Raw genomic sequence first — 13,392 nt, 5'->3', positions numbered from 1 at the left:
CATTAGTAACAACTTATGATTAAAAACCGTCTTTGGTAAATCAGTGGAGCATCTTAGTTCATGAAGAGAGTCTGCACCAAAAGCAAAAATCTGCTGAATTTCATTTCAGGTTTGCTTCTTTTTTGCTTGCTCACAATGAACGTTTAAAGTCCATCAAAGTGCATATTATATCTTTTTTCTTTTTTCTTTTTTTTTTTGCTCATTTGATGGAAAGAAAAAACACATTTAGTGCCGAGTAATCTCTGAAGAGTTTTATCCAAAAGGTTTTTGTCTTTAAGGATTAGCTTTTGTTTCATTCTTTGTACACAATACACTTCTTCAGTCCAGTTTACTGGCACTGTTTGGTGTTATTATTCTTAGTTATGCAAACTGCATTCAACACAACTTTTTTTTTGCATCTATCTGCAAAAAAAGTGTAATTACTGTTGCTTCAGCTTTTCTGCTTCTCTTGTTTTTCGTCTGAGGTAACCAAGTGCATAAAAAGTAGTTGGATAGTTTTACACGGATGACAGTAAAAAGAAATTTAAAAAAAGTTTTTCAGTTCAAGTTCCTCGTAGAAGAAAAATCTATTTGAGACTTTCACAAAGGTGACAGCACGAACTGTCTGTTTTTCAGTTCTTCCACTTTGTGAATCCAAGCAGCTGTCATCTGTCGGAGTGTGTCCTGGGATATGTTGGGAACAGAAAAGGCCACTGAACAGCATGATGCAGTCACGGGCCTGGAAACATTTGTGCTGAAAATTTAACAGAAAAATGAAGTTTGTTGTGCTAGATCATACTAACTTGGTACAAGCTGGTCACGTTCTGGGCATCATCTGCGGAGCTCTTGCTCTGAACTAAAACAAAGCACCCAGCAAACAGTCAGACACAGGGTGGCCGACGAGCTCAACGTCAAACTAAATGATAGCTCATTTTCTTGGTGGTGTAAAAAGGCACATTAAACTTATTTTAGTGCTCATGTCCAACTATGAGCATCATCAGTTTGTATTTCAACAGCTATTCAATAGCAGCATGGCTGGTTGCAAGTGTTTGTTACACAGTCCTATATTTTCAGGAGCCTAAATGTCACTTCATGGGTTTCCATGGGACTGTGCGTTTCCACCTCCTGATGCTTGGTCAGACATCGCCTGAAGGGTCTGACAGTAAAGGTCGTACCTGCATCTGTCTTCAGATGTTGTTTTGGATCTTTCTGCCCACTTTTATCTTCTTTAGGTGAAGTACATCCACAATGGAGTTGAAGACTGAGTTGGTTGTTTCAGAATATTCCATTTCCTGAACTTGAAAAAGTCCCTGGTCATTTTCACAGTATGTTTTGGCTTAGTTTCCACCTATAGTCTGAGGCACCTTTCACTCAGCTTTGCACGCGTGGCTGAATTTGAGCTATTTCCATCTTCTGTCACATCATCAATAATCACTGACACAGCACCACTGCATGCCGTGCATAACAGTGCCCCCAGTGTTCACAGGTGAAGTTGTATGGATTGGATTGTGACCTTTCTCCAAACTCTGTCTCTGTGTAATTCTGTTGCAGGTTAGTTTTATCTGTCCAAACAGCACTGTTTGCCTTTTTTGAGATATTTTTATGGCATTCTCTCATCTTTTGCTTTTCTCTTTTTAAGACCAGATGACACATTTTGTAGTGAAATGTGTTGAACCTTTCTGTATTTTTCTGAAAGCCTGTTCTTACTTTATCTCTGATGGATTTTTTGTTACTGGTCAGGCTAAAAACTGAGTGTTTCACCCAACTTGAAAGTGCTTTGACCAAATGTTGTCACGGAAGCAGGTGCTTCCAAATGCAAGTGACTATGGCTATGTCCACACGTACACGGGTATTTTTGAAAATGCTGCTTTTTCTGCCTTTCACCCACATGTAAACGCCATTTTGGGTTACTTCAAGCTGAGATTTTTAAAAACTCCTGCCAGGGTGGAGATTTTCAAAAACTCAGTGTTTGCGTTTACGTGTGGATGAGGAAAACGGACATTTAGTCACGCAACGTCAAAGGTGTGAGTCTTTTTTGACGTCACGCTGTGCACCACGTTGTTTCCATGAGATACATTTCTACAATGGTGGATATACACAAAATACTGTTGCTATTAATCTTACTATCTGCAGTTTTTACACGCTTACATATACACACGCAGTTACTGTCCCTCCATTTAGACAGGCAGAGGCATCAGAGTGAACTTCGGATGTGGCTTCTACATTCAGCACAGACGCTTTCACAACTCAAATCCCGACGCCAACGTCATCGTCGGTTTTGAAAAAAATAATTTTCTAAAATTAAATTTATGTATGCTGTATTCATTTTTTCCATTGCTAAGCTGTGAGTCTACACCAGCCATATTTCACAGCGCTGTGACTTATAATTATGAATCACTCAGACTAATTTAAAATTTTCAGTTTCTTTCTTTATTGAATAAACTCTGGCCAAGAGAGCTAATGAGACAAATCCAAAATGCTGCCTTTACTTATTAACATTTGAAATGATGAAGGCACTTGAAAAGCAATACAAAATTGACTTGCCTTCAAGAAAAACAAAAACTTTTCAGATGTACTTAAGGTTTACTGTTTCTGTTACAGGCTTCTAGACTTCTGATTGGCCAACATTTCTACACGGTTAGGATTTGGCATGTTCTTGACAGCGTTTGACTTCGTTTTTTTTTAAACAAAAAGGGAAAATCTCTGTTTTCAAAAACACCAATGTACCCAAAGAACAAAAGTCACCACCTGTTCCAAGTTCCAAAACTATTTTTGTTTCCATGGGAGTGTGCATATTTAAGAGCTTCAATTCTTGTATTAGTATAATATAAAAATATATAATAATATGCAATATATTATTCCATAATATTCAGTTCAAATTGAAGCTATGAGGTGATGACACTTGTGGTTCCTGGGCTATTTAATAGTCGAATGGGAGGCAGGCCCCTCTGTTATGAAACCAGCTCCCAGTTTGGATTCGGGAGACAGACACCCTCTCTGCTTTAAATTAGGCTTAAAACTTGCCTCAGGTCTGAGTCAAGTGACCTTGAATCCTTCCTTAGTTACACTGGAATAGCTAGCTTTGGGAGTTTTTCTTCTTCATTCATTTTTTTTCACTCGCTATGTGTTTAAACACCACTCTGCATTTAGTCATTAGTTATTATTAATCTCTGGCTCTCTTCAATAGCGTGTCTCTTCCTCCCATCGTCCCTATTTAGTTATGGCAGATACCTCTCCCCGAGCCTGCTTCTGCTGGGGTTTCTTCCTGTTAAAAGGGAGTTTTTCCTTTCTACTGTCGCCTGAGTTCTTGCTCATCATCTGATTGTGGGGGCTCTCTATTATTGTAGAGTCTTTACCCTGCAGTGTAAAGCTCCTTGAGGCGACTGTTGTTGTGATTTGTTGCTATATAAATAAAAATGAATTGACTTGAATCGAGGTCTACACATAAAGTGTATAATTATATTGTAACTCGAATATGTTTTCAGAAACTAAAATTCTGTCAGTGTTAAATACATGTGAACATGCTTGTACATCAGTATACCCTGTCCCCTTTAATATTTACTTGTTGGATGGATCCTGACTTCTAAACCAAGGCAAAGGTATAAAGCCAACCTTTCATACTCGTTTTCAATCTTTCATCTACCTCATCACGCCATCGCTTTTCCTATTTTCTCACTTTTCTCCCCCACATCCACCTTTTCTTCTGTGCTGTGGGCTGCAAAGCAGCACTGACAGCTTAGGTCCTTGATGTCAGCAGTGCTTTGTCTTCTGTCAGGACAAGGCGATTGATTAATGACTCCCAACTATTTTCTCCTCCACCTGTATATGGGTGCCAGAGTGGCCATAATTCCTTCTTCTCCTTCTCCTTCTTCCCTGACATTCAGTGTGTTAAAATCGGCAGCTTGTAAATATAAACAGCCGGTGCCATTTGTTAACAGACCTGAAAGTCGTATTGTCGTTACTTCACTGTATTAATGATCTCCCTCTCTCCTGTATCCATACGTAGGGTGTTTATTATCAAGTGTTGGGGGGAAAAAAAACCTTTGAACAGTAAATAAAATTAGAGAAATTATGTTCTCAGTGGTTTTCCCATAGTCATAGTAAAGTTGTTTTGTGGCTCATTTTATTGCCATAATAGCACTTCTATAATGACACAATCCCACAGAACTGGTCTGAGAGTCATTGCTAAATGACAGGCAGGCAGGGGAAGCAGAAAGGAAATAAAAAGCAGTGAGTGGGAGATGAGTGGAACAAAAAACAAAGACTGAGAAAAGGAGTAAGACGGAGAGGAGAATAAGGAGCTAAATATATCCTCCAACTTAAAGTTAAGCAGCTCATGCTATGTTCTAGCTGCTGCAGTGCTTCAGTGCATTTTCTGCTCTAAGTGAACCGCCACTTTAGTGAAGAGAGTTAATTGCAAATGAACTGCAGTTTATTGTTCAGTGCTTTTTCAGGCACACTCAGAATCAAGTGTGTCTTTGTGTGTCTGCATCGCATACGGCTATTCACGGTAAGAGCGTGTGTCTTAGCTTGAGGAAAACATAGATTCTGCCCTTGCACAGAGATTTTGCTGCAAGTCTTAAGTGACCCTTCATCATGCCCCCCAGCTCTTACAGGGAGTTTAGATTCCAGCGAGATTTTGCATTTGACCTTTCTTTATCAGGAAAATCAGTTTTTAAGTTTGGATGATGTTTCTGCAGTGTGAACTTTCCCACAACTAAAAAAGGGACCAGTTTATAAATAATTTAAGACTCTGTAAAGACAAAATTACTGTAAATTCTCAATAATACTGCAATATTTTTGCTCAACCACACAGAGATTAGTGAATGGTGGACGTTGGTTGCAGTATTTCCATGTAGCCAAAGTAGTATAGTCGCGTTTACTGATAATGTAGTTTCTGGTATTACTTTGTGAGCTACTGTATCTTTTTCTCTTTGTCTATGTAAAAAACGATAGCACAATTTTTCATAACTACGTGTGTTTTTGCTAATCTAAATGGACTTGGCTGTTTTATTTTATGCTGGGGTTTTTCTCTATCAGATATGCAGCTGCACTCCCTTTATTTGTGTACATCCAGCTGCTCTAAGCATTATATAACTGTGATTGGTGAATGTTTTGCATTCTGCTATGATAGATGTCTTTAGAAATATGAAACACACTAGCTGGTAATTTATGCCTGTAAAATATAGGGTGAACATGAATTTTCACACTGATTGCATCTGATGCCATAATTTCCTTAGTTTTTTACTGTCACAGTAATTGTAGTAGAAGTATTACGCACTGTTGACTATTATGGTACGATAAGCATTAAATATCGAATGTTCCGAACCACTGGGAAGATGGAACTGATGGATGACGATGGAAACGGTCTTTGAGTGGATGGAAGATGGTGAGTGAGCCAGTGTGAGGAGGGCAGAAGAAGAGCCCTCAGTTCCTTTTTATGTAGATATACTAAATGTTGGCACACTGGACACATTTGGACAAAGTTTGCATTTATTCAGTCCAGTTTTCTCATTTTCTGTGTGGCATTCCTAACAGCTCACCCTATGAAGGAGTAGGTATTATGTAATTTTAATAAAATACTATTTAATATGACAAAGCTGACCCACATATGGAAACTGATTACTTTGACCCCACCGTGTTTACAGCCTGTCTTTGTGTTGCTCTTTCATATTTTTTGTTGCTTTTAAGTAAACTTGAATCTCTCATTTGTTTTAGGCAAAGCTGTGCATTCAGAATTAATCTGTGACTATGGAACTACACAAGCTTACACAGTCAACATGCAACAACATGATGCGAGTTTACCTCAATAGCAAGCAAGTTCAGTAAGATCACCAGAGTTCCTTATAGAACACAATAGGAACTTGTGAAAGATGAAAGATGAGTATAGGGTGCTTTCTATGGCTTCTTGTAAAGAAAAGAAGTCACAAGAAATAGATATAGACTTTATTAATCCCACACTGGGGAAATGCAGGTGCTACAGTAGCACCAGGGTCAGGAAGAAAAAGGGAATTAGAGTGCTCATGGTTTCCACAGTCTCATGCAGGGCAGGGCGGGTGTTGCCTATCATGGACATTAGCTTGGCTAACATCCTCTTCTCACCCACCCCCTCTATGAGACCTAGAGCACTGGCTAGGACAGAACTGGCCCTCTTAACCAGTCTATTAAGCTGTTACCTGTCCCTCTTCATGCTGCCACCTCCCCGGTAGGCAAATGCATAAAATATTGCAGAAGCCATCACCATGTTATAAAAGGCCCTCACTAATGTCCTGCACACCACTAAAGAGCCTCCATCAGCCAGCCCAGGAGATGGTGCTGACTTTGGCTCTTTTCTGTACAGAGCTTGAGTTTTATCTGACCAGCTGAACACTCAGGAGTTTGTACGTGTCCATGACCACGATGTCTAAAAGAAAGTGTACTTTATTGATCCCCGTGGGGAAATTCCTCTCTGCATTTAACACATTCACTCAGTGAAGCAGTGGGCAGCCACTGGGCGCCCGGGGAGCAGTGTGTAGGGACGGTACCTTGCTCAGGGGTACCTCAGGGTAGCTGCTCAGGGGAATCGAACCCCCGACCTTCCGATCGTGGGGCCACCACTCTACCTACTGAGCTATCCCTGCCCCTAAACCATGGATGTTCACAGGTGGATTTCTTCAGAATGATGCTTCTAGAGAAGATATGAGCAATGAAACACTGGTTACGTAGTGCACACAAACACACACACATATATATAAAATAAACGTTTTATATAATACAAAGTATTAAAAAAACATTTTAAGTTCATCTACTCAGACATAATGGCAATTTTCTGTGATTCATGTGCACTCTCTCTTCACACTCGCTGTGGCACAGAATAGAAAGTTAAATTGGGCGAATGTGGACTAACTCAAATCCGGTTTAATTGAGTAGAAAGTCAATAGAGACCCCCCACCTCACCCCACCCTGTTCCAAAATTTGAAGGTTGTAATTCCTCACACACTTCTATAATTGAGCTGGCCACTTATTTTCTAAGTCCATCAAAATGACGACTGGGCTTTTATCTCCAACTGTCTCCATGGCTACAGACTATGGTTTAGTCGGTGTGTGTGTGTGTGTGTGTGTTTAGGGTGGAGGGAGGTAGCCCCTAATTGACTGGCTGTTAAATCTTTTAATGAAGAGTGGACAGCTCGCTCTCCAATTAGCAGTGAGGGGGCCATCAGGGGATGAAAGAGGCCAGCAGTGAGGGGGCGGAGTAGGAGGAATCAGGGAAGGAAGAAGATAGTGGTTAAGAGTAGGAATGAACTGAGGGAGGTGGTGTATTTGGCAAAAGTGGGTTAAATGAGAAGGAAACAATTTTTTCCCCCAGCATTCGTTCTCTGATTTCAGATCATATGAATACATATAAATAAGCAGTCATTATCAATGGAGATACTGAGAAAAAAAAAGGAATAGTCCAGTTGCCCTCTGCACATTTAAGTATAAAAGATCATATGTTAACCATTTTAACCTTACAACACTGCAAACATAAGCAATGGCTCTGGGATACTCTACATAATTGCCATACACACATTAGCACATCACAGTGAAGAGGAAAAGCTCAACACTGTGACTATCGTGCACGCTCCACTGGGTCAGAAGTGATAGGACATGCTGGGTTGTTTTATAGCACAGAGGAAGAAAAGGGTCCTCTCCACCCAGCAGAAATTACATGCTGGAACTCAAACAGAGATAGGGACATAAAAATGCATGCATGTAAAAGACACAATGCAAATAATGTGGAAAACAACAAATATACAGTAAGGTGCATAAGTTTTGGACACGTATACAGCTTTTGTGCAGACCTTCAGCTTTTATTCAAGAGGTTTAACAAAATTATGGCATTAAGAGTTAAAGAATGACAGGCAGAATTTTTTTTCAAATTCCTATGAAACTTAATAAAGTAATAGTAAAATCTTCTGATCTGACACCCAGATTAACAGGTATTTACTGTTTCATATAAAGATGGATGCATTGAAGTATGGCATCACCCAGTGGGTTGCTTTGGAACCCTTTAATAAAATTTAATATACTGTATTCATATTTGATTTGGTAAATGACTTAAGTTTTGTACATTGAATTGAAGGGTTAGGTATGGTGTCATTAAAAATACCGCAGTCACTGATAATGAGCAAGTATCAAAACAAATGATGGATATGCTCTTCTACCCCAGTGTCGGGCTTTCTTGCTGAGAAGTAAATATTTTGCACACAAAGAGAAATATTATCTTAAAGCCAAAGCTAATTTGGTCGAACCTTGTGTGGCTGTGCATTTTAAAGTTGCATGGAATAAGAGCCAATTAAACAGAGCACCTCAAAGGAGCCAGCTTCCCATTTCTCTACTGTCTTTGAACAAGCCAAGTTCCTTCCGATAAACAGATATAATTGCCTATTTATCAGCCTTTTTAAAACTCCCAGATTATATGAAATATTCATTCACAGTGATAGTGAAAAGTGAGAGATGTGAAAGGAAGAGCACACGGTGTAGCATAGGGTGGTATGATTCTGTGTACTGTACAGTACTTGCTCTGTGAAGCTGGGCTTTTTTCTTTTTTGTACTTACTACTGTTTGACATACGCACAGTGTCATGAAAAAGTTTTTGCCCCCTTCCTAATTCCTTAGTTTTTTACATATTTGGCAGGCTCAAATGTTTAAGTTCATTAAACAAATTTTAACGTTGGACAAAGATAACCCGAGTAAATATGAAATGCTGTTTTTAAATGAGGGGGAAAAGCAATTCAAACCTGCTTGGACCTGTGTGAAAAAAGTAGTTGTTTAATTATACATTAACTTTGATTAATCAAGTTTTCTGGAAAGCTGAGTCCAATTATTATTATTAGCCACACCCCGGTGTGATTGCTGCTAGACTGATTGAGTCAAAAATCACTTAAAGCCAAATGAGCTCAAAAAACAACACTGTCATGGTTTGCTGTGTTGCAGGCAGGATGTAGGACCCAAACGCAGGACTCGTACACGGGAAGTAAACTCAAAACGGCAGCTTTATTGCTGGAAAAAAAACTCTTACACTAATACAGAAAACAAAACCAAAAACAAGAAACTAGAAACATGAAACTCAAACCGAAAAAAAATAAGAAACGAAGAAAATAGGGAACTAAACTGGGAACAGAGAACTAGGAAATACCGGGATCATGAAACACACACAGAGAGGGTGTATGACACAACAACAGACAGAAGAAAACACAGGCCTCAATATACAAAGGAGTAACAAGAGAATGGGAAACAGGAGAGAAACACAGCTGGGACTAATCAAACATAACGAGACAAAGAGAAAGCAAAACTGAATACACTGAACACAGGAAAAGGAACTATCAAAATAAAACAGGAAACATGAGACCGTCACAAAGACACAGACTTGAGACTGTCTCCATGAACCATGGAGACAAGAGTAACTAAATGTAGAACACAGGGAAGGCACCATGACAGAAATCTAAAGACTAGAAACGAAGCGTATAACACGCGGAGACGACGAGGGGGAACACGATAACACTAAATCAAAGAATATTAATCCAGGACCTGAAACACAAATACTGGGTTGCAGACCCAGTACCGTGACAAACACTTGATCTGACAACCTAAAGAAACAGATGAGAAGTCATTGATAGCTATCAGTCTGGAAATAGTTACAGAGCAATTTCTAAGGCTTTTTCATTTTCTAGTAACTGGAATAATGGTGAACCTTCCCACGAGTGGCCGGCCGACCAAAATTACTTCAACAGTGTATCAACAGCTCATCCAGAAGGACACAGAAGAACCCAGAACAATATCTAGAGAGCTGCAGACCCCTCTTGATTCCATTGTAGTTGAAGCTGGGCAAAAATGACATCCATGGGAGAATTCCAAGGAGAAACTCACCATTGACCGAAAGAACACAAACGCTCGTTGCCAAAAAAAAATCTCCATGATCTTCAAGTAAAATAGTTTTTGCTCAAGCAGCACACTTGAGTTATGCAGAAGCTCAGCGATGAGAAACAAGCCAGCAAGTAGGGATGGGTATCGTTTAGGTTTTATCTGATACCGGTGCCAAACCGGTACTTTTGAAACGGTGCCGGTGCTTAAACGGTGCTCAAACCGGTGCTTAAAGAATGGAGAACACAAAATTGGTCCAAAAACCTCTCATGTTCAGCTGTTTTTTTGTAAAAAGATAACAATGTTAGCCTTTTCTGCAGCTATAGGGCATATACGGTATCACTCTTGGCTGGAAGCAGTGCTTAATCAATGGAAAAAACACAAACTTTGTCCAAAAACCTCTCATGTTTAACTGTTTTCCACTTTTTCTTTGGTCATTTTAGCCTTTTTGGCCAGGGTGAAGGGAGTATCTGTCATCAAACAAGAAGACAGCCGCATGTAACTACGATGGTGTTTGCTAGTTCACCTTACATGCATTAATGTAATGACGTGGTTAGCCTACTCAACGTAAATTACACACGAACAACATTAAGCTACTCACGCAGAGAAGAACGGCTGCTGCTGCCATCATCATCCTCATCATTTCTGCTACACTGGCAGGGCTAGGGGCCAGGACTCTACTCTTCGGGTTTTTGGGGGATGTTGCAAACTCCGGGTCCGATAACAGGCACCACACCCGCAGTAGATGTGCACGGTGTGAGGTCTCGCAGCAAGCTATCAAATACGGCGCATTTCTCGGCTTTTAAAAAAAATGCTATGCGTCGCCAGGTGTTTCATCGGATTTGAGGTGTTACCTCCTTTGCACAGTATCACAGTATCACCTTAAAGCACTTGTTGCAGGCTGCTGAGTTTGCATATTTTGCTGTGAAGTACAGCCAGACTTTTGACCACTTCGCCTTGGGCATTTTTAATCTGTAGCTCTGCTCTAAAAGAACGTACGTACCTGGGCCCGCCTACTATCCTCGGAAACGTAAAATGATTGGCTAGAATCTAAAGTGTATCACAGCTCAGGAAAAAAAAAAGCACCAAAATAAAGCACCGAAATGTGCGCTGCTTTTCGGTCTGGTTACTACCGTTTATGTCAGAACCGGTGCCATCATGGCACCGGATACCGGTACCCATCCCTACCAGCAAGTCACCTCTGAACAGCTAAAAAAATAATAATAATTTAAGATTTTGAAGTGGCCTAATCAACATCCAGACTCGGATCACATTAGGATGCTATGGTATGACCTTAAAAAGGGCTGTTCATGCTCAGAAACCCTCAAATGTTGCTGAATTAAAACAATTACCCCAGAGCAATGTGAAAGATTCATTACCAGTTATCTTGATTGCAGTTCCTGTTGCCAATAGTTGCACAACCAGTTATTAGCTTAGGGGGCAATTGCTTTTTTCACACAGAGCCACATAGGTTTGGATAGCTGTTTTATGTCCAATATTAAAATTTCTTTAATGATCTGAAATAATTGTGAAAAATATCAGCAAAGGGCCCGAGACTTTTTCTGTACAAGAAGATCAGAAATCACAGTACGATATATCTCTGACACCTCCTCTGCTCTAAAACACCATTACATTACTGAGCATACTGTAAATGAGTTCACACCATATGTAACTGATATGGTGTGATACTGTAGCTATAAAAGAAATAGGCCGACAGTGCACTGATTTCATTACGCATAAGATGCATTTGAATGAATGTTACTAGATGCACCATATCTGATCGCAAACCGCAAAGAAAATGATGCAAATATTTTTGATATATTATTACTTAATTCAGTGTCTTTAGATTCTGAATCTGTACGTCTGCGTGCTGCAGGTGCAGTGGAGGTGAGGAAAGAAGGTCTGGAGGCGCAGATCAACCGTCTAGCTGAACTCATCGGACGACTGGAGAATAAGGTGAGGAACACAGACACACCCACATTTTAATATGTTTTAATAACTAAGAAAGAAGGATGTGAGTGCAAGCAGCTGAAGTGACCTTTCTCTAATGGGTGGCTTGGCTCAGCCTCAGAGATAAGGTGAGGAGTTTGGACATTCAGAGGGGACTCAGAGTAGAGCTACTGCTTTAATCGGATAGCGTAGGCATCTGATCAGGATTCCTCCTGGGAATCTCCTTTATGAGGTTTTCTGGGCATGCCCAACTGGGGGGGAGACCCTAGGGTAGACCCAGAATCCACTAGAGAAATAGTATATCTTATCTGGACAGGGAATGCCTCAGGTTACCCCCAGAGTAAGTGGAAAATGTTGCTGGGGAGAAGTATGTCAGGAATACCCTGTTTAGCCTGCTGCCAATCCAACCCAACTTCGGCTGAGATGAAGAAAATGGATGAATGGTTATTACATCTGGCATGTTAATTTCTGTATTTTATGGTATTTCATAGATCTGGAGCTATAAAATAAAAGCAGTGTGTGCAGTAATGTGAGCACATATCTGTGAACCTGGCACACTTCACACACATCCACTAAAACAGACCTCAGCTGCCTGCACTGCTCAGTAAAAAAAATGCATCGCTGTCTGCATCTTCCATTGGGATTCTCCTCCTCCCTTTGGTGCTCTGTTGTTATTTCAATTCAGTTCTTTCAGTTTACAAAGTTTAAACTACATCACCTCCTTAAAAAGCACCCAACCTTTTGTTTTAGCTTCCAGTGGTTTATCTTAGATTTTTGAAGCTTTAATGTAATATTTCTGACATGAAACCTGTATGATTGAAATAATTGTAAACATTCTATAAGAGTTCAGTTTATCATCTCATAACCTCTCCTAGGGGTTTAGAGCCACTTTAAGTCTATATATGGATCTTTATGGTCTTTCTTGGGGTTTTGCTGACAATGCAAATCCAGCATCAGCTTCCCTAAAGCCTAATATTCAAAGCTTTACTTTAGGAAACTAAGGTTTACCTCTTTTCTCTCAGACTTATCACTAACCCACAAAGTGATTAATACAGACATTCATCATCAGCTTTATCGCATCAGTACCTCTGATTTTATTTATCTGATCTTTAAAGAAGACCAGGTGGATTTTGTTTCATATGAATATTCATCAATATAGATTGAATTGTCAACCATATATATTTAATTTGTGTAATACACTGGGATATTTATAACTAGAGCTATTTGTTAGATTTTTGTTAGATTTTGTAACTCTGGGAGCAACTTTGGCCACATACTTTCCTCTGTGATTAGTACGTGTTCCTGTACATACAGGAAATACTTTGTTTTAAGGCCTTCTTTAGAGAGTGAATAACACAACCTCTGATAAGAACTGAGTTCAACCTTAAAACAGATGAACAGACTGTGAGAATTGAGCTGCACTGCTGTCAGTTCTTTTAAAGCACCAGTCATCCTTTCGACACTAGAGCTCTTCTATCAGACACAAACGACTGAAAGTCAGTGATCTCTGTCCTCATTATAACGTTTTCTCTGACCAAGCTTGTCAGCATATGGAGGATTTGTTAGTTTGATATGTTACAT

At 39.8% G+C, this 13,392-nt stretch overlaps 1 protein-coding gene and 1 long non-coding RNA gene across 3 annotated transcripts in view; one reads left to right on the top strand and one right to left on the bottom strand.

Moving 5' to 3' along the window:
- The window catches only part of necab2 (N-terminal EF-hand calcium binding protein 2), a 144,464-nt gene that overhangs the window by 83,785 nt on the left and 47,287 nt on the right, over positions 1–13,392 (top strand). For both annotated transcript variants that reach the window (XM_085168465.1, XM_085168464.1), the window contains exon 8: positions 11,738–11,817. In XM_085168465.1, coding sequence (XP_085024591.1) covers positions 11,738–11,817 — 80 coding nt within the window. The remainder of the gene's footprint in view (positions 1–11,737; positions 11,818–13,392) is intronic.
- LOC146513692 (uncharacterized) overlaps positions 1–13,392 on the bottom strand; it is a 296,792-nt gene that overhangs the window by 239,030 nt on the left and 44,370 nt on the right. The gene's annotated exons all lie outside the window — the stretch shown is intronic.

The sequence above is a fragment of the Neolamprologus multifasciatus genome, chromosome 7, assembly GCF_963576455.1.
Source record: "Neolamprologus multifasciatus chromosome 7, fNeoMul1.2, whole genome shotgun sequence".
Taxonomy (NCBI): domain Eukaryota; kingdom Metazoa; phylum Chordata; class Actinopteri; order Cichliformes; family Cichlidae; genus Neolamprologus; species Neolamprologus multifasciatus.
This window is presented reverse-complemented; position numbering and strand designations above follow the sequence as displayed.